Here is a 25,403-nt window from a genome sequence, read left to right as displayed (position 1 = left end):
CCAACCAAAGTGAATCCACCTTTGTTTTTCATGCAGCATATCTTTGTCAAACAAATTAATAAAATTGTATCAAATCAATTAACCTATAGCCAATACAGCATTTTTTTAAAAAAAAGATGGCACAAGGCAGATAAATTCTAACAGCAGCAATGCAAAGCACAGACTATTGGGCTTTAATAGCATAGGTCTCAATAAGAAAACCACCTCGGGGGCTTTTAAGAATGCTGTCTTCATATAGGAAACCTGCTAATATTTGCAAGTGAGTTTTAGACGTCCAGGCCCTTAGCATAGCCTTCCAAAGATATTTTCTTTTTTTAAAAAAAGCTAGAACTAAATGCAAGATTTCTGCCTCCCTCTGAAAAGATGCTAATTCCGTCACTGCTCCCATTTAGTGTTATTCCTGGTATGCCGTGGTATTTTTTTAAAACAATAATTTCGCTTCTTTGTAATGCAGCTTGCCCAGCGGAGCCATTGCAGGACAGCTGCTGCCGTCACTACCTAGCATGAAACGCTATGAGGTTTCTAAGGGGGGCTCGGCTGCTTGGAGGGGCTCTAACCGGTAAGCCCCCTTCTCCTCTGACCATTTCTTGCTTCCACAGCCTAGGAAAGCAATGCATTCCTCTTCTTACGGCCGTAAACTGCTGCTCTCGCTGCAAAGGCAGCTTTCATTGCACGCGAAAGGGAAGGCGGCTGCCTGCACGCAGCCGAGCGCGCCGCTCTGCCTCTGCTACACCTACTGTATAAGGGGAGAAGCGCCGCGCCTGCGCGCTGGGGTTGTTTTTCACAAAGCTCCTTAAAGCGAGCAGGCAGCGACCAGTCGCCTGTCTTTGTAAGGAGACCACAGAGCCGGAGAGCAGCTGTGCGCGGCGTCTCGCCTTGCCTACTTTTTAAGCAACCCCGATGAAGTGCTCGTAGGGAACACGCTGATCCTGCCCGCAGCCTTTTTCGCAGGGCAGAGGAGCTGATCAGTGTGTCAGGCGGAGATCGCATTTTTATATGAGATCTTGACTTTTTTCTCTCTTCCCCCTCCTTTTTTCTTACAGTATATTTTTATAGACTTTTGTTATCTTGAAAAACAAAAAACTCAACATGGTGCTGGGGAAGGTGAAGAGTTTGACAATAAGCTTTGACTGTCTTAATGACAGCAACGTCCCCGTCTATTCTAGCGGGGATACAGTCTCAGGAAGGGTGAATTTAGAAGTGACTGGGGAAATTAGAGTCAAATCGCTTAAAATCCATGCAAGAGGACATGCAAAAGTACGCTGGACTGAATCTAGAAATGCTGGATCCAACACTGCCTACACACAGAATTACACTGAAGAAGTAGAATATTTTAACCATAAAGATATCTTAATTGGACACGAAAGAGGTAAGTCTGAATTTTTAACTGATTACTCTAAAATGACGGGTTGTTGGGGGGGGGGGTTTCTATCGGAAGGCAAATTTCTTTTGATCACTGCAGTCTGATCCTAGCACGCTTACTCAGAAGTAAACCCCACTGAATGCAATGGAACTTGCTCTCCTGTAAGTGTTTAGGAGCACCGCGTCAGATGCATAGCTATTTAAAGCCATAGAATGTGTAAGGAAGCAAATAGGGTGACCCCCCCCCCCCCAAGATCTCGGTGCATCTATAAAGTGGTTCCCGGTAAGACTTTTCTCCAACTCTAGCCTGCTCTTTAAGAGACCCTATCCACTTCATAATTAAAAAGAAATTGAATGTGGGGTTGGGGGATTTTGCATCAACCTACCGAAGCCTAAATGATCCCCAACAAATTGTTTTGCTAATGCCCCCAGTTCGGGGTTTCGAGCTGGCAAGTGATGTCGCCTTCAGGATGGAGAATTGTTAGCAAGAGAAAGGGTTCCCTGCGGTTTATTTTGACACTTGCTTTCAGCACCCCACGTGTAGGTCCGCGTTCCCTTTCCCTTAAGCTCGGAAAAGTTGGGAAATCCGCCTTGTTCTTTTAGAAGGCTTCTGCCAACGAGCCATATGTAAAAGCTATGTTGGGGGTGGGTGGAGAACCCTCATATAGGCGAATCCATTATAGAATTAGGGCATCATTTCGAAGTTGGGGACTTCTGCAGTCCATCCCATGGGCTGTGTCATTGCGAAGAATTCTACAATTTGAGAGCCACATTGATTTGGAAAACGGGGATCAACCTCGTCGAGGGGTTAATTGGTCTTCGCATTGTTAATCTATTGTTCCAAATGGCATCAGTGTGCAAGTATAGGAGACTCTAAGGTTGTTTTTCTGAAGTTTCCACCCTTTGTTAGAAGCGGTTCAATCCTGTTTGGGACCAGTACTGAAGAGAAGGGAGGGGGTGCTCCTTCTCCTCACAGCAGATTGGTTCTACGCGTCAGGTGGTGGCGATGACTTAATTCCTAGCACAAGAAAATGTTAAAACTGGTTATGTAATTTTTCCTTGCGCTTTCTCTTATATGTATATATATACACACACATATATGCAGTAGATTTGCTGCGGACTCGAGAATTTTGTAGAAGGCTCAGATCGAGTGTCTTGCTTTTGTTTTTTAATGCACTAGGAAGTTGCACAGTATATATTGTATTGCTTGCAAAGGATGGGCGGTTGAAGCGTATTAATCAGGGAAGTGGAAGAATTTTGTGCAGTCTTAAAACTGCATACCCTTTAATTCAGCTGGTGTGCAAAAGTGCATAGCCTACCCCCGGCACTGGGAATCTTAAAATGCTGCTGCCCAGTAAGAGATATGCAAAAGGGGCAAAAGCACCCAAGCCACGCATGCACAAATAACCAATGCAGCTTTTTAAGAGGATGGGCTGCAAGTGAAAGAAGAGACTCTTTTCACTGCCTTTTTCCAGAAAGCAGAACTGAGCTTGCACCTGTTAATGCCGTGGCTGCGTCCTAGGACCCCAACCACCCGCGATTGTGTGTATGTGTGCTTGCGTGCCTTTATAATGGCAGAAACCTAAGCTTTCGAGTATCTGAACCGGGGGGGGGGGACCTTGGCTGAGAACATTTATCCTTCTCCCCTGTGCCGCCCAAGGCAGCGAGTGGCCTGCTTGGCTGGTGAGCCCCGCACCCTCTGCCCTCTCCCCTCTCGCGCCAGCACCAAGGCAAGCTGGCCGAGGGAGTTTCAATGACTTACCCTGCTCAGCCTAGCGTGCTAGCGGAAGGAAGCCCCGCCCAGCACCCGCACCGTCATTGGCCCGCCGGGGTTTGTTAGCCTGTTGCTAAGGTAATGCCTGGCCTTGATTGGGAGAGGGCGGGGAGAGGGAGGAGCGGCGAGAGGAGGCGGGGCTCTCGTTTCCGGATCTCGCCAGTCTCTTGCAAGGCGGGCGGCCGCGCGGAAGGGTTTTCGGGTGTCTTGTCTTCTCGGTCGCGGGTTGTCGTCCGCTACGGGCTCCCCTTTGTCCCGCCGCAACTGCTTTGTGTCCGGCCCTGGAGCGCTTGACTTAGCTGGCCTACACGTGTGGAAGTGCATACACGCGCCCTGCAGTGCAAGGGCCAGTTGCTGCAAGGGGCGCCTTTGCTCGCTCGCACCTGCTACTGTCGCACCTCGCGAGACGGGCTCCAGGCTTCTCCAGTGCATTTTGTGTTGGTGACAGTTGCGTACTGAAGCCTTCTTCCCCCCCCCCCCCCACAATTAAGTTAAGACCCATTAAAACAATGGGGGGGTCCGCCCCCGGATTCTTTAGCGGGAGCTTTCCTAGTCCCTCGGGTGCATAAAAGGGCGCATCGGATTGCGGGCCGACCTATCTGCAAGGCTCCTTACTGCCACGTCTAAGCCGCGGATGCTTGGAAATAGGGGGGGGGGGTCTTGAACATGTGGATTCCATCAGCGTCGGGATGTGGATGTGCGCGCCGTCACGTACAACCAAAGTCCACTCTTGTCCACAAATCAGCAGTAGCGAGGTCAGACCCAGTGACCATGGCCGAATATTTCGCGTGTGTGTGTGTAACAAGTTATGACATCAAAGCAAGCCTTGCTCAAATGCCATGCCAGTTGGGGTTGGGCCTCTAAATGCAGCCATTGGAAGCCTGCGGGAATTGGCAATCAATCTCTACACCCTACGTGCATATATCTGCTGGAGAAATATAATGTTGGCTGGGTGCAGAACCGGGATTCCCCCCGAGAAACACAATAACATAAAGCTGCCCCTTACAGGGGAGCCCGATCGTTGGTCCACGGTAGCTCGGTATCGCAGGCACTGGCGGGCAGCAGCCCTCCCCAGCGATTGAACGTGTGCAACCGTGCCTATGCAAAGCACGTGTTCTGCCAGTTCTACCCTGAGAATGTGCAGGTGCCCGGGTTAGCACCCGTGTCACCCAGAAAGGCTGTGGACCTAAAATGGGAGACTGATTCCTTATGCTAAAGATAATCATTCCCCCTCCCCCCCCATTACAGAACTTCCCCCTACAGGGCAACGGAAGCAGCTTTCCTTTATTTCAGGCAAAGGTATATTTGCAAGGGGGGCGCGCGCGCGCCTTGGATCCCCACGTCCCGCTTAACTGCAGCCTTTGCCTTTAGCAGACCTAACAGTTCCCTGGATGCAGCTTTGCAGAAGCGAACCCCGTTTTCTCTCTCTTTCCAGCCCCCGCCATCTTTTGCATTTTGCTTTAATTGCGGCGAGGCGGCCGCTGCCTTTTGTCACGTTTCCCTCGGTTAGCCGGAAAGGGCATTGCTGAGCCACGCCACGCCATGCCAAGCATCGGGGACCGGAAGCCGAAGAAGGGAAAGAAGCGGCTGTTCTTCTCTCCCTCTCCCTTCCTCCCCTCCCCCTTCCATGACGCCTACAACGAAGCATGTTCGGTTGAGGGGTGCGGAGCCGCTGAGCAAATAGGCTGGCTCGGGAAGCGCAATGTATACTGTATGCATATGAGCGGCTGGCTGGCTGGGACTCTGCTCGCACCGGTTTAGGCCGGTCCTCTCCTGCTTGAGTCTAGTCTGTGATTGACAGCTCAGCACTTGTTTACCACAGATCGGCTGCTGCTGCTGCTCTTCTTGCTGAGGCTGAAGGGAAACTGCTGAGCTGGCAGAAAGGGGGGGGGCGGGAGAAGGAAAAGGGGAAAGATTCTAAAAACAAAAATCCCAGTGGAAAAAAATTAACAGATATATATATATATATTTAAAAACCACGTAGACTAACACGAATCACACGAAAGCTTTTCTTTCAGGAAAAACACACAATTATAATAACCCACTACATTCTGTAGACGCCAGGGAGTTTTAACTTGCATTTAGATTTAGTACATTTAGTACGCTTTGCCTGTACGTAATGGCATTCTTAGTTCCTTTACGGTTCTCTCTGTATAATAATCTTTTGAGCCTGGAGGGTGTGGGCAGGCAAGCAAGCTGTCCTTTGTCATGCAATGACTTTTGTGCCCCCCTCCCGTGAATTTCAAGGGCACCAGTCAGAAGGCATGGCTAACTGATTTGCACCTTTAGATTCGGTGCTTGATCACCCTTTTCATATATTGCACAAACCTTAACAATATAGCCTTAACCCGAATTTCCCTCTCCACGTCTTGAGAGATATGCTGCCCTTTTTCTAGTTTTGTAGGAATTTCAACCGAGCCTCCCTTGATATTTAAGGTATCCAGGAATTCAAAGGGCAAGGAAGGTCACCTTTAAAACGAACATTGCCTTCTCCTGCCTTTGTACTTCATCTCCTCAGCTAGATTCAGTCCAAAAGCAGCTTTTGAGTTATTTCCGATTAACGTGTGGTATTGTCGATGTTAATTTCTGACACTTTCAAGGTGTCCTTAAAAGGACGAAGAAAGTTTTATGTTCGAATGGGTTTCAGTAAAAACCCTTATTCTCAAAATGCCTTACTTGGAAATAATTATATTGACTTTGACCGGACAATAAGCTAAATGCAGTACTTGGTGTTAAATCAGTATTATTATTTTTAATATTGCTGTTAAGCATTCATCAGTAAGCAATAAATGTAGCAGGCACATTGGTGCATAGTAGATTAAATACAACCTTACCCTGCAAGGAGCTTGCAGCCTGAATTCAGACACAGGGGAAGATAACATAAGAAAAGTTAGCAGGGATGAATATTGCTGAAATAAAAGTAGCTGCTGAATTTAAATACATTCAAAGAATTGTTATTAATATAACAATTTGAAACTAAAATTCATATTGGGAATTAATCACAGACCAGTTACTATAATGGAAAGCTATTCAGGTCAATGGAACAACAAAACTGAGGGTGATGTTTACAGTTTTGCCCCTCCCCACTAATAATGCTTACACTGATTCCTCTCTGTGCAAATCCTGTATAATATATTAAGATATGTGTACAATATTTACAGGTGGAATAGCATATTGGGTTTTTCCCTCCTAGATGATGACAATTCTGAAGAAGGCCTCCACATCATTCATTCAGGACGGCATGAATATGCATTCAGCTTTGAGCTTCCACAGACGTAAGTATATGCGCTACTTGGGTTGTGTCAGAGACTGGCAAAGAGCATACTGGCAACAAATCAATAGTCCTAAAACTCATAGGTTGAGATGGGGCAGAGGGAAGAAAAAACCCTTTTCAATGGTCATGGAGATTGCACTAGAAAATGCTGCAAGGGCATTGTCCTGATCAACTATTAAGAGACTGCTTTAATTCATAATAGGAAAATAATGGGGAAAAACTGGACCAACTATTGCCCTTTGGTCAGTAATCCCCTTTTAAATCCTGTTCCCCACCCAAGATACTCTATTTGCTCAGCTCATGACCTAGTTGGTTTGCTACAAATGGGATAAACAATTGATCACTGGTCCTTTTAGAGCTGCTGGCATGACTTCCACATCAAATTAAGGGTGTACAGAACTGTATAGCTTGTTGTTTCAGTTGAACATGTTGAAACATAACAGCCAGGAAGACATAAATCAGAACAAAGCAGGATAAAATATGAGTGTTGAGGAAATGTTCAATGAAGGCAGTGGCTCGGCGTTTGTAAGATCGTGATTATATAAAGAAAGCTAGAATTAGAGGAATAGGAGATATAGGTCAAAGGAAGGCAATGACAAAGGAATCAGTAGCATTAAAGTGTTTTAAAAATAGGAAATTAGGAGGAAGGTCTGAAAATACATTGTAAGATTATGAGTTCAAATACTAGAAGAGAGGAGGAGGGGAGTGATATATATGCTTAAACATTATGAGATTATAGATAGATATACATAGAAAGTGACTGGAGGAAACTAGGAAGGATGGAAGGCTGAGAGAAGGAGATTTTCATAAAGGAAATTGGAATAATAACCATGTTTGTAAGCCTTGCAGCAAAGCGATGCAGTCACTGCTTTCGTGTTGCATATTGAAAGCTCACGCAGAGCCTTCTTTTGAGTGTCTGCAGTTTTCTAGCCTATGTGGCATTTGCAGGTTCTCAGTATCCTATGGGGTTCCTTTCCAAAGATGCAATGTGACAAAATTTAGTTACTCCAGTCTGAAGGCTACTTTTAAAAAGTACATTTTTGGAGTATAATTAATGTACAAGGCAATAAATGTGTTAATTGATGAAACTTATAAGGGGAAAAGGATCTGTAGGAAATTCTCAGACAGAACTACTTGCGCAGGGCAACCTGTAGAAATGTACCCTGCAAACTTAGATGAGAAAAGGTTAGCTGACCTCATTGTAGGTCGTAGAACTGGCATGAGAATAATGATGAGACACCAAAGCCATCAACTCTAATAGTTGTGATTGTTTTTTAATGAGCCTGTTTCTTAGTAGCATAGATAAGAGTATAATAGGTGAAAATAATGTATAATTTTATCATTTTAATTCTGCTATTCTAGGTGCATTCTTAATACCAAGAAATTTAATGATGTCATTCTGGCTCTAACAGATTTCCTGTATGCCTCCATTAAAGTTTCAGAGTATACAGATGGATGCTGTTTTCCCCCTGGAAGTTCTGAAAAACAGCTTTTCAAATATAAGCATAAAGTGGTTAAATAAAATAATTTTGTATCTTCTCATGCCTGAGAACATACCTGTAACTATTAAGGAACAGCCAAGCACTACAGGAACTGAAGGAGCATCTCCTACATTCATTGACTCTGACCTTGAAAAAGATATATGAACTGAAATACTTACTGACTTTAATACAGTAGAGGTTTGGGTCTTTCTGGAAGTCAACTATTTCAAAGCAGTTTGTTGGCCTCATTTAGCTACTGCCTGTATAACCTACTCCCTAGATTTAAAAAGTGATTCCTTGTGAGAATAAAGAAACATCACCTGGTCCCAAATGAGGTTAAGGTGGAACACTTGGATTTAAATTTGTTGTGCTCCAATTCAACTGGAGTAAGTTGTGTTTATCCAAGTACTTCAGCTTAACTGGGTTGTGGGTTGGATTAATGTTTCCTTGTAGCATTCTACAGTGCAATTTCTGTACAAATATGGTTGTATTCTGTATATCTGCTCAGCAATTAATCTTAACTACAGAGATATTTCTCCCAAACTAATTGAACATCAAAATCCTACAAATTATCCTTAATTACATACTATGATGCATTAACAGTACAGTACAACTTATTATTACCCACTGTATACTTAAGCTAGACAACAACAGAAATAAAGACTCATTCAGCTTTGACCTTTGTGTCCTGAACAGACCACTTGCTACCTCATTTGAAGGCAGACATGGCAGTGTGCGCTATTGGGTGAAAGCAGAATTGCACAGGCCTTGGCTTCTACCAGTAAAATTAAAGAAGGAATTTACAGTCTTTGAACATATAGATATCAACACTCCTTCATTACTGGTAAGAATTGACAGAATTACTCATTCTTTGTTTTTGGCATAAAAAACAGCAACACATGGTCCATGAAATATCAAAACGTGTAACAATAATTGTTAAGTACAGTGAAATACTTTAAAGTATAAGACTATAATGACCCAGTAAGTGGTAACATTGTTATAATAATTTAATCAAGTATTTTTAAGCTGCTTGTTTTTAAAGTAATGTATTTTAACTGTTCTAATAAAAATTAACTGCTATATGGAACAGTTGTATTTCTGCAAGAAACTTCAGCTTGAGAATGTTGCAGCTTGATCAAGCAATGTAAAAAAAACCAAACCAATTGTACTGCCGTGCATTATTCATTATTCTACTACTGATAATTTACCTATCAAATGGGGAGAAATGATCATACTTCTGTATGTTATCATAAAATCTTATTTTGATAAATGTTTTGACATTTTAATAAGATTAATTCAATCTGACCTGAACTATTTTATTATCTCCTGGATTTTAATTAAATATGTGAAAATGGAACACGTAAAGAAAAGTCCATTGAAACAGGGTTCTTTTTGCTTATGGCTGAAAAGTCATTTTATCTGGGAGGACATAGGACTGTATCTAAAACCCACCAAAATCAACATGAATATTTCTATAGATTTTTGTGGGTTTGGACAAGGAATTGTTTTCATATGGGGTGGGGGAACAAGAATATAATTACCTTTGTGTACCTTCCTGTCAAGAAATGAATATTGGTGTCCGAAATAAAGGGTGATGTGAGACATCACTTCATGCAATAAATGTTCAGAAGGCAACACTATTAAATGTTCTGAGAATTTCAGACTTAAGGCATGCATACCTGGAAGTAATTCATACTGAAATTGGGAAAGCTTTTGGAATTCGGGTATATGGCTTCAGTCAATTTGGGCTTATTACAATAGGTTTTAAAAAATGGTCATTCTAAACACATATACTTAGAATGACTTATCTGGCTTATACTCTAAGATCATGAACCAAAATTTACTTATTTGAAAGTAAGCTTCATTTCATACAGTAAGTTCATTTATAGGTATTTGGTAAGCATTACAACCATTTAGCATGCCTGCATGCATGTTTGAGTGGAAGGAAGTCTCAATTAACTGAGTTAAGTGAAGCTTATTTCCAGGTGTGCATAAAATCTGGCTTTAAGTTCATTTAGACTTTGAGCCTTAGCAAATGTGTTGATGGATACTTCAAATACTTGGGGCACCTGTCCATAACATAAATGCATAGAGGTCCTCTGGGCATATTAAGATGTCAAGGGGCTGGGGGAATCTTATCATCACTGCACTTTGCAGTGTACTCAGCCACCCTGTCTTAAAAGTTGTTTCTAAAAATATGCATTTTAAAAGGTGAGGTGGGGGAGAACGAAACAGTGCAAAAGACCTGGTGCTTACCTCTGGGCCTAAACCTGAGGTTTAAGAACAAGAACTTGAGAGCATAATTACATTGTGGATCTGGCTTTAAGATGCAGTCTGTTGCATTTTTTTCATATTTAGATTGCACTCTGAAGTATATTTACTTGGCAGCAAATCTCACTTAAACCAGTGTCCAAATAAGCATGGTTACGATCATCCCTATTATATTCTTCAGGATTAATGTAGAAACCTATGAAGTTGCCGTATACCAAAGCAGTACATTAGTCCAAGTATTGTCTATACTGGGGGTGGGGAACCTCCAGATATTGTTGAACTTCAGCCCCAGCCAGCATGACCCAACAATCAGGGATGATGGGAGTTGTTGAACATCATCTGAAGGTCCACTCACTGGTCTGTGGACTGCAGCTCCCCAACCAAGGTTTCAGACAGACATCCCCCCCCCCCAGTCCTACTTGAATATATCTGGCATTAAGACTTTTAATGTATATTACATACTCTACCATTAAACTTAGCTGGTAGTTTGCTCATGTAATGGGTAAGGGAGACAAGGAATCATTGTTCTGTGACATTTGGACACTTCCAGACATTAGCTTTCTTCTGCACTTGTAATGATAACAGGCACATTGACATGATAGCCAGACAGGTGTCAATTCTGCCCAAAATTGTGTTGATCATTGCTCGTCCAGATGCACTAGCAAAATCAGCATGAGAGGGAACAGCAACCTTTGTGCAAAAACTGCAACTATATGTTTAAACCCTCATGATAACAGATACCACTTTAATAGGGTATTCTCTGTTTCATATCTGGGTTTGTAGTTACCTTTGCTGAAAAGCTGCTGTCTGGAAGCAACCCTGCGAATATACAGAGCTGTATTATTTCCACTGAGCTAAAAATGTAAATGTTTAATATCTTCATTCTGTTTTTCTTTCAGTCACCCCAAGCAGGCACAAAAGAAAAGACTCTCTGTTGCTGGTTTTGTACCTCAGGCCCAATATCCTTAAGTGCCAAAATCGAAAGGAAGGGCTATACCCCAGGTATGTAACATGAGTTCTTTTTGAAATGGGTGTATGTGGCTTTCTGAGTGGGCTTCCTGGATTCAGCAAAACAGAATGTCCTACCAACTGATGCATACATTAGTTTTGCATCTTTACTGTCTAGGGGTGTAATTCAGATCATTTGCAAGCAGTTTGTTTTTCCATTTATTTGAATGGGATGGAGGTTGTACATGCTCCCATAATCTTGTTGGGGTTGATCCTAGAACTCTTCCCATTGAACTGTTGAATGTTCTTAGCATTGCTAGACTAAGCAAGAATAGTATTACCAGCTGTAATGTTTGAATTTTAAGTTGAGTTGTCTTCCTTTCATCTAATGTATCTGTTCTCTGTTTCATTGAAGGTGAATCAATTCAGATCTTCGCAGAGATTGAGAACTGTTCCTCCCGGATGGTGGTGCCAAAAGCTGCCATTTATCAAACACAGGCATTCTATGCGAAAGGGAAAATGAAGGAAGTAAAGCAGCTTGTTGCCAACTTGCGTGGGGAATCCCTGTCGTCGGGGAAGACAGAAACCTGGAATGGCAAGCAGTTAAAAATTCCACCTGTCTCTCCCTCTATCCTTGATTGCAGTATAATCCGCGTGGAATATTCTCTAATGGTAGGAACTTAATGTAATCTTTAGATATTCAATGCTCTAATACAAATATTCATGGTGGATGTATAGTTTCAGCTTTTCATAAATTTGTGTTGCTTATCTTCTAGGTATACGTGGATATTCCAGGTGCAATGGACTTATTTCTTAATTTACCACTTGTCATCGGTACTATCCCTTTACACCCGTTTGGCAGCAGAACTTCAAGTGTGAGCAGCCAGTGTAGCATGAACATGAATTGGCTTGGTCTGACACTGCCTGAAAGACCAGAAGGTAATTTGACCACATAGATTCTATATTGTTTGTTGGTGTATTCTTACATGAGCACTTTATTCTCTTAGTATCTTATTAATACAAACTTTGATAATCCTGTTGCACACTGGTGGAATTATCTGCTAGGAATCACCATGGTATCATTCTGACAGCAGGAAACTCAGGCCTGTTCTCCCCTGGAAAATTTTTTTTAGGGCTGAGCTACCATAACGTCTGTTGAATTGTACTAATTTAGAAGAGGCTTACAATCAACAGATATGAAAGATATCAACACGGTTTTTTTTTTTTTTTTTTTTTTTTTTTGCCTTCTTGATCTGTAGTCTCCAAGGCTTCTTGTAGATAAAACCTTAATTCCTTGAATTATGTTATCACTTCTTGGTATTTCTCACCTAACATTCAAGAGGTGACAGGGTCTCGCTAGCTTCCTCCTCTGAGATTGCACAAAAACAGTTTGAGCATGCATGTAGTTTCCTGTGCATGATGGTAAACCTGCTTTAGCATCCAGTCATAAGTTTACCAAAACTGTCCAATAAAATTAGAGCAAACAGACCAGCTGTTGAGCCTTTCTTATATCTACCTTGTGCAAATCACAATAACTAAAGTTTAATATATTTGTCATGTTATATATCTTGACATGCATAAGAACATTGTTCGAACTGCGTGTACTTTTGCCTTCAGCACCTCCTAGCTATGCAGAAGTGGTCACAGAAGAGCAGAGACAGTCCAGCCTAGCACCTGTAGCTGCTTGCGATGACTTTGAAAGAGCACTTCAAGGACCATTATTTGCCTATATCCAGGAGTTCCGATTTCTGCCTCCTCCACTCTATTCTGAGGTAAGGTTACAAGTACACAGCGAAATCTGCATTCCATTTTAAAATAAGACTATTTTTGCATGTGCTATTCTTCCTAGAATATCCCCCAAGATCATGCAATCTATACTTCATCCAAGGTGGTCTTACTCTGACTAGGCAGTTACTTATGTCTGAAGAGGCTAGGGGACAAGTAGTCCTCCTCCCCAGCCCCAGCTGCTGTGCTTAACCTTCCCAGAGGCTGCTGCTGCTGCTCATGGGTAGGAAGAGCGAGCTTGTCTGCTCCGCTCTCTGGCCCACAGGAGCACCAGGGCGGCGGCGGAGGGAAGATGAGCGGCATGAAAGGGCTGGCTCCAGAGAGGGGCTGCTTAAAATGGCACTTCAGCCAGCTCAGCTCAGCCCCCTTCCTCCTCTAGGGAGGAGGTGCCACCGCAGTGTGTGGGGGGGAATAGAATGGTGCGGGGGGGGCAGCCCAAACAAACAGAATCCCTGCACCAATTCACAGACAGTCCACAGGCCAGATCCTGAAGACATTTGGGCCTGATCCAGCCCGCGAACCTTAGTTTGCCAACCCCTGCTCAAGACTCAGCTGTTTTGATTTTAATTAGGACTCTGTCATAATAATAGAAAAGTAATGCTTGTTTAAGGACTTGACCATTATGTAGCAGCATATGATGATGTGTACAGTTTTTAAAAAAACTAGTTCAGTTTCCAACTCTGCCCAGTTTGTTGTTTGTTACAACTTGCTCATCCAGTATAAATATATGTGAACCAATGTGTTACATACAAAAACAGATACATGAAATGTACCTACACTTCAGCTGATTCATTCTTCTTTTTAAAATCAATAAAATTATGTTGCTTTAAATGCAAGATACCAAGTTGATTTTGTAATTAACTGCTTTAAATGTTTTCCTCAACTGAAGGATGACTGTGCTATTCAGCATTGGCACTGTGTTCAGTGTGGATAGGATTGCAACATTAGCAGTCGCGTCAATTATAGCTGTGTGTTGCTGTAACTGAGCACAGAGTGGTGTGCATCTGTTTTAGTTATGGTGGACTCCCATATAGCATTCTGTGGCTTGAAGTTCTCTGGATTGGCACATTCAGTGATTGCCAGTAAGAAGGCTCCTGATAAAATAAGGCACTTGAGTTGACAACTTGTTTTCTCATTCCTCTTCCTTCCAGGCTATTTCATACATTGTAAATGAGAAAAATGCATCAACTGAAAACAACATAGTGCCCTCTAAAAATGGATGCCAAACCAAAATAAATGTGCCAAATAGCACGGAAATTCTAATTGTTTTCAAATATTTTTTTTGCATTTTTCATGATTAAGGTTCCTTTGTTCTAGAAAGGTGGTATTGCTGTCTTTGTTTTAAAAAACAACAGCAAAGCATTAACTTTTCCACTCTCCTTTCCTCAGATTGATCCAAACCCAGACCAGCCCTCAGACGACAGGCCATCCTGCCCCTCGCGCTGAAGGAATGCCTCATAAGAAGAGTTGACTTGGGTCTGAGATGTATTTTCGCCGTGTTGCGGATAAAGGTGTCCTACGGAGACAACACATTAAAAGGAAGTTCTTGCATAAAAGAAAAGGTGAAATACTGAAACAACCTGTGATTATGCTTTTGAAGCCTACAGCAAACATCATAGGACTGCTCATCATGCTTGAAGATCTGAGCTTTTCCTCCCTGTTGTATACTGGCACATACTAAGAGCAGCCTTAATAGCCTACACTCATGTGTCAAAACACTCACCGTGTTGCAAGAGGGACGACATCCTCTTTTGATTTGAAAATTTGCACATGCTCAATGCTTATGTTGTGCGGTTCGGTGTCACTACAGCTTTTCCTCATTTATGTTAGACTGTTGTTACCCCCTTCTTAACTTGTTTGTGGTCCGCACAACAAGGAGCAAAAGAAAGCTTTGAAAACTTTACGATGACAAATGCACTGACTTTTTTTATTTAGAAAAACAAACAATATAGTCTGGACTTTTCCTGCATATGCACATGCTCAGAATTGTCCTAATAAGACTGATCCATGTATCACTTCTTCAGCTTGGATCCTGCTGTGGATTTATTATAAACATCAATGCCTTCAAGCCAATCCTTGCTGTATGTTTTGCAGCCTACTGTAGTAGATAAGCAACAGATATGCGGGGGGGAAATAACCGAAGAAAACCAATAGGAGTCTTCGTCAAGATTGTATACCTTCTTGATTCCTTTTAAGAATTTGTTGCCTTTCTACTATACCGCAAAGAAGAATTTTGTTACAGACTGCCTAAAAATCACTTAATCTCAGGTGAACTCATCACTTGCCAAAATGTTGAAATGCTATTTGTGTTTTATGTTGCACTGTTGAATTTGTTTTTCCTTCCTGTTTTCGTTACTTTTTTGTTTGGTTTGGAAAGGGGACTTGGAAAAGGGACATACACAAAGGAGCTCATCCTCATTTCTTATTATCTTTCCAAAACATGAGACATGATGAAGAAGGGCTTGGTCAAGTTATGGTGGTGTTTTTTTAAGATGAGCCACATAAGGTAGCACCCAACATTTGTCAGCCAAGAGTTACTGGAGAAAAGTTGTGTAGAATTCATATCGTGGTTCACATAGGAGTTTCTCGACCAGTGAGATGGGATGGGGAAAATGAATTTATTTTTATACGTAGTTATCCCATGACCACAAACTTGTGTAAAATATTTGTGCTGAACTTTTAGTTGGGATGAGAGGGAGTCTTTTCTCAAATGAACAGTGTATTTTAAAGGATAGAAAGGGGATCCTTTTGGAAAAGATTTCCCAAGGACTGCCACTGTCTCCAAGAGTGAAGAATTATACTAGTAAAATTAGTAACTAGAATTGCTTTGGCTGCATAATTCAGAGTGATGTTCAGCGCAGATTACAAAGAATAAACTAGTGGATGATGGGTGTGAGAGGCTCTTGACACAAATGCTAGTATTTCAGCATTAAAGATATACTTTGACACACAACTGTCCTCTTCAGGAACAAACTCACGACTGATTATTATTATTTTTACCAAAAGCAGCCTTCCTGATGCTCAGATTTACGGTAGTGTGGCTTCTGCATTAAGGCTCCATGCTTTATAACCATTGTTGAAGCTTCATAGCATAACAAACAGGACAGGCTTTTCCATAAGTGGCCTTTCAGAAAACATGGACAACAATTCATGTTTGAACAATAACAGGGTGAAAAAAAAACCCCAGTATAAAATGAGTCGCGTTTTAAGTGATTCACTTAAAAGAGTTTGGCCTTCAGCAAGCAAACTTCATATACTGGGTAATAAGGAAACTGAGTGATGGAACTTTTTTTAACAATCGTGCTAAGCAATTTTGTGAATGTCCCTCTTCTACACACAATTTTGAGAATATTTTTGATGGGATAGTGACATAAAAGGGCATTTGGTGGTTTTCTTCCTTTTTCCTTTGCTGTTTCCACCAACTAGGGAACAATTGCTGTTATGCATAGCATTACATTTATCACAGTATGATGGAAATTTCCATGTGAAGCAGGATTGACCAATATTGTAGTAATTGGCATTGCATCACATTAATTTTGTGATCAGGTTTAAAGTTGTGAACACTATTAAATAAAAAATGTTTTTACAAAAAAAAAAATCCAACACATGTGGCATTACTGTTATTTTGATTTCATAAGATATTGGTCAATTTCTGGACATTGTAAAATATGAGGTTCTCAGCTGTAGTCCAGTCTTCAAAATCTCCCCAATTATTTTTTTTTTAAATTGGGGGGAAATAAAATCCAAAATGTTAGAAAAACAAGTGCAATATTTAATGTTTGCTTTATAGATTATATTCAATGGCTGTTTGTATTATATATATTTTTTTCTTTTTCTTTTCTTTTTCTTTTGTTTGGTGCTGAATATGTCCTTGTAGACTCTTGTTTCAAGACAACAATATGTGGAAAAGAACTTAATTTTTCCTATTGCTCTTCCTTGTGGATAATAAACCTTTTTTTAAAAAAAAAACACAACACACCAGCAGCTTTTAATTTAGCGATTTTATATGGAAAAACAAAAAGCAATTGTTTGTCATACTTGCATGTGTTTGATGAAGACCACTGCAGGTGCAGGAATTGCATGCACAATGTTCACCATAGGGTATTCGAGAACCCTGTGTCCATTCATTCATCCAAGTGAATAGGCATCACACCAGACTGTGATTGTGAATGGTAGGTGTGTGCACAACCTCAGTTAAGCCATCTTGGAACAGGAATGAATTGTTGGTGTGGAGAGATGGGCTAGACTGTAGAAGGCATGTACAGGCCATTTCCCATAATCGTCTGATACTATGTTTATGTACACAGACTGGGAGAAGTCCTCCTTGTGCCCTATAACAAACTCTCCATGTGTGGTAATTGCACCCATGCTGTAGGGGGTGGGGAGGGTGGGCTAAGGCAAATGGAGCAACTTCCTCCCTCACTGAAGATCGTAGCAAAACTATTGAAGTAAAGGATAACTCGGTAGAGTATGAGACTTTCAATCTCAGGTTCATAGGTTTGAGCCCCATGTTGGCCAAAAGGATTCCTGCATTGCAGGGGCTTGGACTAAATGACCCTTGTGCTCCCTTCCAGCTCTGATTCTGTGATTCTAAGTTTATGCAATCATTGCACATGATTTCTTCAAATTTCAGGTTAAAAATTAAAAAGATCCCACAAGAAAATTTGGCATATGTTTCTAACATGGTTGCAAGGAGACAGCACAAATTCCCATACTTATTTTATAAACGTGACAGTTGCCAAACTAGTGATCTCTGTGGGGCATATAAAATTAATTTGCAGAGTAATGAGCATCTTTTAAAATACTAGGAGAATGAAATGCTCTAATAACTAGCAGAAAGTTACACTTACACACCCACCAACCCACCCTATCACTCTCTGCTGCTGCTGACGTCTCCATTATTGCTCCCTGATGCAGGCCTACCTGGGACAACAAAAGCCAACTTTATATTTTGGAATACCTAGGTCATAGCTTCCAAGTATCCCTAATTTCCAAGGACAGTCCTGGAATTACAGAAGCCCTCCTGGTTTCTGATTTGATCCTGGAATGTTCCAGTTTTCCTTTTTCCTCCCCTTCTCTCGAAGAACAATTAGGTGTTGGAGAGATCAGGACACACACACCCCATCCCTTTTGGAAACTGGAGCCTGGGGGGGGGTGTAAGTGCAAAAATTGAGTCTCCCCCCCCCAAAAAAAAAGCCTGCATCAAATGAAGGAAATGGTGAAGCTGGCATGCAAAACTCTTCCTAGAATTTTGAAGGAAAATGTCACCACTTTAAATTCTTTAATCGCAATACTTAAAGCAGCCAGCCATCTTTTAGGAAGTGTTTGTTCCTTTATCGTAAGTGGAGCCTTACAATGCAAGCCTACATGTCTGCTCAGGAGTCCCACTGTATTCAATAGAGCTTACTCTCGGGTAACTGGGTAAAGACTGTGCAGCCTTACACTGCAATCCTAAGCATTTATACTCAGAACTAAGTCTTACCGAGTTCAAAAGGATTTGCTCTCTGGTATCTTCCTAATCATTTTCAAAGTTTCCATTATTACTGAAGGTGCAATAAGGCTTCATTACTACTACTACTACCCACCTTTTTCCCTGACAGGGACTCAAGGCAGCTTGCAAATATATTTTTATTTCATTTCATTTATCCATTGAAGGTGTGCATGATCCCTTCTCTCACACATTTTTTTTACAACAGCCCTGTGAAGTAGGTTAGGTGGAGAGGTAATTGGCTCAAGGTGACAGATGTATATGTATATGACGTATATATGTGTGGTGAGATCTCACACAGTAGAAGCTTCCTGATGTAGAATAGAATGTCCCTATTTTCACTGGTGCAGGAGGCAGTGGAAGACAGGAGTGCCTGGCGTGCTCTGGTTCATGGGGTCACGCAGAGTCGGACACGACTAAACAACAAGAATTTTCATTGGAGAAATGTGGGTTTGCAAGGTTGGCTTTTGTTCTTTCTCATCCATCGATACTGGGAAGTGCTCTGATCTGCTCAATCAGATATGCTGCCGGGACAGAATTCCAATATTTTTGAGGACCCAAGCAGTTGGGTTTGAAGTTGCTTGTATCCACTGACCTTAAAACTTGCAGGGGCTTTCCAGATCATCATCTGACTCGGGGAGACAAATTCTGAGTTCCTGCTGAAAGACAACACCAGGATTCCTGCCTGTAAAGAAAACCCTGTGGTATCTTTCCAGCAAAGGGAGCTGGCTTCAAGGTCCATGTTCCAGTCACTTTGTAAGTGAGAACTTGCACCACAGCACGGATGTCTGCTGTTAGGGATCCAGCACATTCCCAAAGCAACGTAGCTCAGCAACTTATCTGCTTCCCTTCAACCTTGTGACCTAAAAGAAACGAGTGACGCATTTTTATGACTACATGGAAACCAGATCTTGAGTTGATGGCGAACAGGTCACTGACGCTGCGTTATTCTTGCATGCTTATTTAGAGAAGTACGTTGAGCTCAGTCGGGCTTACTTCTTGCAAGCATGCTTAGGATTGCATAAGATCAGTGTGCTGAGACAGTAAAACTGTAAATCTGGTTAAACCAATCACTAGGAAACTGAAAATGTGAAGCACCTCATACATCTCCTCTCCGGCCACATTTAGAACACCGTGTACAGTTCAGATCTCTCCCATCTGAAAAGGGATACCATAGAGCTTGGAATACTAACGAAAAAGCCAGCTGTAAAGTGGAAGAGAGCATATTGGGAAAACCAAAAGCCTCCACCCAGGTATTTAGAGACTTGATGAGAGTTCTAATTTGTTATTTCATTTTATTCATTTTTCCCTTTATCACCAAATCTGATAATTTTAAGAAGGAAAGTGTTCGAAATGTTATTTTAACTTTTTGAAAGTCTCAAAATGTTGTTAATTCTTCTTACTGATAATCTCATAGTTTTATCATCATCATTATTATTTTGTAAACCTCTTTAAGGATCCCCCCCTTTTTTTGTGATCAAGCAATGTGTTATAAGAAAAATATTTGCTCCCTTTCCCTTGTGGGGTATCTATAACACGGTGTATGAATTTCATTAAATAAACAAATAAGCCGGGCATTTTTTGTTTAGAACAGCAACGAAGAGGAGGATTGAGGTTATCCCAAAGGTGGTGGCAGCGTACCCCACTCTGAAATGCCCTATTTTGGGGATTTTCCATTTCCTGCACTATTGTGTTATCCAGTTTGCAGCAGGTTTTCTAAGCTTCAGTTTTCAGTTAAATGAAATCCTTACAGTGGTTCCAGTAGCCAAGTTATGAAGTGTGTGTTCTTTCTCTACAAAGCTTAGAATTGGCTGGGCAGCTGTGCCTTTTCACAACTGTTTGACAAGCAGAAATTCTGCAGGTGACGTTACTTTGCAGATGTAATTCTGAGAAAAACTATCCCTGGTGATTTTCTGTTTGTCAAATAACTATCAGGGACATCTAGCCTGGCCAAGAAAAACAAGCTGGCAACTCAAAAGCTCACCAGAGAGAGGGAAAGGAAATCCACATGTCATTCCTGGGAGCCATCAGATAATTGAACCTGGGTTGCAGTATCTGCATATCCTCCAAGTTTTGGGCAACCAATGTGGGCTGCTTGAAAAATTCTCACTATTATTCAGATAGTAGCAACTCATGACAGAACAGCAGCAAACTAATTCCTTGGAAAAATACTGCTCAGGTTTCCTTTTTGTAAAGAATACATAGCCTGGGGAAATCTGAGATTAGTATCAAAGATCCTTTACATAGACTATATATCACCCTCACTCCACCCTTAAATTCTGCAGAATTTATATTCTGCAGAATTCTGCAGAAAAGGAATAAAAGCAGTTTTATTACATGTGAGGAGAGGGCAAAGATAACTTTCTAATCTCATTGCTTTTTATAGCTGCCTGGGAGTTTAGAAGAAGTCACAGATTGTGGAAACCAGGCCTATTCAACACAACTCACTTTCAGGAGGGGTTATCACACTCAGTTTACAGAACAAGGCTGTTTATGCAATGGGGGGGGGGCACAGCAAAAATCTCTCCCATCTCAAAAGAACAAACTGCCTCTCTGTTTCCTGGAACAGCTTTGTAAAGTGAAAAATAAAATCACTGGTGGCAGTACGTATAATAATCAGTAGCTTATTATATGATTCTAGTTTGTTTATTAGTGACACAAAACATCATAGCTCATGCAAGTTCAAGCGAGGACTTCCTGGGATTGGACACAGCACTGTATTTTTTTAACCTTATAAGAAGATGTTTTGTGTCCCCAGCTCATAGAGCTTTCTAAATATGGTGGCATTTCTAATAAGAGGTAACAAAACATTGTTCTGAGATTATCTGCAGTGGCGTAGAATTTCACCATAGTACTAAAACAAAGCATGCTGGATACTGTGTGTGTGTTGAGTGTATTAATTTAATATGAGCTCCTGACACCAGCAGGAACAAACATTCCTGCAAAGTATATAAGTTTTAAAGTTTAGAAGCAGGGAGGATAGGAAAGATCACAACCTGCCTATAGCACCCAGTAAATGCCAGCAACAGAAACTGTCCAGGAAGGTTAATGGGTTTAATTGGGCAATATAGCCAGAAAGAAACAGAAAATGCAACAGGTTTCATGAAGAAAAATCAATTTTTGTAGTGCAAGGAAATGATCCCGACATTACCACGCTGGCATCTCACATGTTAAAAGGCAACAGATGCCAGCTGTCAAGCTGCAGTGTCACTCAAGAAGGCCAAAATAAAATTGCAAGGACAGTTACATACCCAGATAGGCCTTGGGTGTTAGAACTGCTTGCTCATTACTGTAGATTGAGCTCATTCAGCTATAATCTTCTATACAACTTCCATATATAGGGATGATTTATATACCACCCTTTGTGCAACCCCCAGGGTGGTTTACAACAAGACAGACAGAGCTTGGATGGCCACCTGTCATGGATGCTTTAGCTGATATTCCTGCATTCCAGGGCGTTGGACTAGATGACCCTCGGGTCCCTTCCAACTCTAAGATCCTATTATTCTAAGCCCACAGTTTGTGCAGGGGTTACATTCCACGGATCGTGCCTAAAGTCAAAATCTTGTGTAGTCAACACACCTTGGGTTTAATGATGGATGGGATTGCCCAAGTTATTTTTTTCCAGAACTCCACCCACTTTCTGCCCCCTTTAAAAAAAATTATTGTTTTGCCATGCATATAAAGCGTGTGATTTGTGGGCTTACTGTATATAAAGACGCATAAAATCTATAAAAACACAACCCATTAAAAACACATAACAAATCACTGACCGAATAACAATTGCGGTGTCTACTTTTATTTTTATTTGTGTGTGTATGTGTGCGTTTGTGCATGTGAATTATCTTATCCACATCAACACCATCCACAGGCAAGGCAGAAAATGGAAGCGACAACCGTCACTTCCATACAACCTGTTTACCTGCATCCTGATTTGTTGGCAGAAAGTGTGTGAGGTGCTTTTGTTTGTGGGTGAGGTTGTGTGGTGTTGTATCGAAGATCAAACAACTGTTATCCCACACTTTCCCTTTCCTTTCCTTACTTGGAAAACCCTTATATTGGGGGGAAAGTGGGTTTGTTGTGCAGGAGCACCAAGTCAATAAAACTGTGCTGATACACATTTGCTGATATGAGAATAAGTCCCACCCCAAAATAGCCACCATTTCCCTATGAAGCCCTGTTGGCATTTCCTTGCGGTTATCGGAGCAGACTTGTGGTTAACACGTCGCTCGGGTAAAAGAGGCTTGGTCGGGGGAGCAGCTGTCCTGACGATCTGCTCACATATGATTTATATGGAAGGTGTGTCTGTGACTTTACCCTACAAGCCACGTACAAGCAGGCAGGGGAAATATCTCGCTGTGTCCTCACTGCCAGGGTCACATGTCTGTTTACTTAGATTGGCATTTGGTGACTTGGCCTGCTTGATAGTATTCACAGCTGATGTTTCGCTTTTCTAGGATCTGGTTGCTCCAAAAGGAAAGAGTGCTAAATCATTTCAGGAATTAAAATAAACAGCTGATAAGCTGGTAAACAAATTGAAAACTGAAACCCTTCAAAGTCTCACATTTGTGTTTTCTGTTACCTTCAAGGGTAGTTCACGTTAAGCTAACACCTAAGTCCATATATATATATATATATATATATATATATATATATATATATATATGCAGGTTTTGGTGTCTTCGGGTGTCTTCCCGTGTAAGAGTCGGGGTGTCTGGGCGACGTTTCGACGAGGTCTCACTCGTCATCTTCAGGCTGGTGCTTTCGGCTTCTTGTTACTGGAACAGAGCAGAATCTGGTGTTTGAGTTCCTATAAATACTGTTGAGGGGTGTGGTGTATAGCCTCCAACGTTCTGGGCAGAGAGGAAGTTCCTAGATTAGTGTGCCTTTTCTTCTTTTGTTCCTTAATTACTTGAGGGATATCTTGAGTGATTTCATGAGTGATATTCTGAATACCATTGGGTGGGTCATTAAGTGTAGATTAGTTGCTAAAGCTTTCGTGTCTTGACCTCTTGAGCTTGTGAAGAGTTTTTCTGAGAAGATGGCTGTGGAGAGGGTCTGGGTTTGGGTCTGGTGTGGTTGATTGGTGACGGCGTTCTGTGTGCCTCTGGTTCTGGTGTCGGTTTTTGTGGGGAGGGCTAATTTCCAGACATATTACAGACTCCATCCAGTAGCCAAACTATAGTGGCACCTCCGGATGCTGCACCCCCCTCCAATCCCTACACAGATCTGGCTGGCACAAGGCACAAAACCACAGCTCGCCCCTATACACGAAGCCAAGCCAGAGCACAACTAAATGCAGCACAGCCATCTTCTCAGAAAAACTCTTCACAGTATTTATAGGAACTCAAACACCAGATTCTGCTCTGTTCCAGTAACAAGAAGCCGAAAGCACCAGCCTGAAGATGACGAGTGAGACCTCGTCGAAACGTCGCCCAGACACCCCGACTCTTACACGGGAAGACACCCGAAGACACCAAAACCTGCATTCCTGTACCCGTGAAAATCTACGAAAGCATATATATATATATATATATATATATATATATATATATGGCAAGAGTTTGATCTGCTCCTGAAATTACATGGTTCATATAAACGGACCTGAAAAATGAAAAGCATTTTCATAGACATTTTTATCATGCCATCAAGTTTTCTCTGTTTATTACTGATGTGTGGTTCTTCTTACACTTTTAAGAGTTTGACGGAGGTTCCCACTAACTTCCACTTATATGTTAGATCAAGCATAAAAAGAGGCGTGGCTTAGTAAAAAGGAGAGAGAGAGAATGAAATCAACTTGAAATAAAAGCATTCAACTATGAGTAGAAAGCAAGCTGCTGCGGGGGCAGCAGGCCTTAAGATATAATAGTGAAATTCATTACTCATGATCAGGACTCAGTTCTATGCTAAAACTGAATGCCAACCAAACCTCCACACCTGTGTTTGTTAAGCAGGAGGAGAAAATGCCTATGCCATGACAGGTGGGATGGCCAAAGTCATTTCCCCCTTTTCCGCTCCCTTTTAAAAATTTGTTTTGTCACGTGCATAAGCTGAATGCACACAAGTGCATAAATTGGGGGCTTACTGTAGATAAAAATGCATAAAAACAGCACAATCTATTAGAAACACGTAACAAAAAATCACCAACTGAATAACAATTGCAGAGATGTTTAATACAGTGCAATGTCGGAGTGCATGTAGCAACTGTACACTGATAAATAAGTGGCATGCAACCAACAGCTACTTCTGCTTTTAATTATACCTGCAGGCTTCAGAAATGGCATTTTCATGTTGCATCTTGGGTCTGTTCAAACACTGTTGAAACGGGGGCAGTAAAGAAGCAGTTACATCATTGCGGGAGAGGAGAGGACAGAATGCCTTGCTGAATGACAGATAGTACTCCTGAGCCTGTTTTAGAGGGGGGGGGTTATGTCATGTACTGCTCAGTCTAAAAGTCAGATCTGTGTGTTATCAGTTTGCAAGTTATGTTTCGCCATCTATGCAGGCTCAGGAATGTCTCATGCAAACAGCCAACCCCCCTATCAACTCTCAGGTTCTAGTATTGCAAAATACTAACAGGCACTAATGGAGAGAATTATTGGCTATAAAGCAAATAACAGTGTGTTCCACGCAATGCCTGAACATAAGAGGAGAGGGAGACTGGATGCCCTTGTAAACACAATTCTCAAGCTTTGGATACCCAAGGGACAAACAGAGGCCCCTTTTTCAGATCACAAGTTATCTAGACTTAGTGGGCCATTGGCACTGAATGTCCACCTATCAAGATTTAGATGGGTTAAGCAAGGTTGTATGCAATCTCAATGTTGCCTTATAACTGGGAAACTCATCTGTTGACCTCCTATTCAATTCCAGACCAGAGTTTCTAAAGTGTGTTACATGCTAACCAAGAGAGAAGCCCAATCACTGAGATGATACCAGGGACTGGCTGAACAAAGAGGAGTGGTGGAAGGCAGCAGCCAGGGAACCCCCAAGGGAAACCCTAGAGGACGAAGGCTCAGA

At 41.7% G+C, this 25,403-nt stretch overlaps 1 protein-coding gene and 1 long non-coding RNA gene across 4 annotated transcripts; one reads left to right on the top strand and one right to left on the bottom strand.

Annotated features, from left to right (window-relative positions):
- The first annotated feature begins 456 nt into the window (after positions 1-456).
- Positions 457-16,612, top strand: ARRDC3 (arrestin domain containing 3). 3 transcript variants are annotated; one of them, XM_082191372.1, is made up of 8 exons: positions 457-559; positions 6,330-6,411; positions 8,588-8,735; positions 11,062-11,164; positions 11,526-11,782; positions 11,887-12,049; positions 12,728-12,882; positions 14,285-16,612. In XM_082191372.1, exons 1-8 carry the CDS (start codon positions 514-516, stop codon positions 14,339-14,341), a joined length of 1,011 nt encoding a protein of 336 aa, XP_082047498.1. In that variant the 5' UTR covers positions 457-513; the 3' UTR covers positions 14,342-16,612. The 3 variants fall into 3 exon arrangements, 2 of the variants coding, with proteins under 2 accessions (XP_082047498.1, XP_082047497.1); XR_014211940.1 differs by lacking the exon at positions 457-559 and adding an exon at positions 812-1,369 and having other exon boundaries at positions 12,693-12,882; XM_082191371.1 differs by lacking the exon at positions 457-559 and adding an exon at positions 813-1,369.
- LOC309514363 lies at positions 15,376-24,758 on the bottom strand. The gene is made up of 2 exons (XR_014211958.1): positions 24,646-24,758; positions 15,376-19,246 (listed from the first exon to the last, which is right to left on the bottom strand). It is a non-coding gene; the product is annotated as an uncharacterized lncRNA (long non-coding RNA).
- Positions 24,759-25,403: the final 645 nt, after the last annotated feature.

The sequence above is a fragment of the Podarcis vaucheri genome (assembly GCF_965113315.1).
Source record: "Podarcis vaucheri genome assembly, chromosome: 11".
Classification (NCBI taxonomy): domain Eukaryota; kingdom Metazoa; phylum Chordata; class Lepidosauria; order Squamata; family Lacertidae; genus Podarcis; species Podarcis vaucheri.
This window is presented reverse-complemented; position numbering and strand designations above follow the sequence as displayed.

Bases quoted from the DNA above. Each gene is read 5' to 3' on its own strand.
- ARRDC3 (XM_082191371.1), top strand. From the start codon at position 1,090: ATGGTGCTGGGGAAGGTGAAGAGTTTGACAATAAGCTTTGACTGTCTT. The intron at 8,736-11,061 runs GTAAGAATTGAC...TTTTTCTTTCAG, and splicing joins TCAACACTCCTTCATTACTG to TCACCCCAAGCAGGCACAAA. The intron at 11,783-11,886 runs GTAGGAACTTAA...CTTATCTTCTAG, and splicing joins GCGTGGAATATTCTCTAATG to GTATACGTGGATATTCCAGG.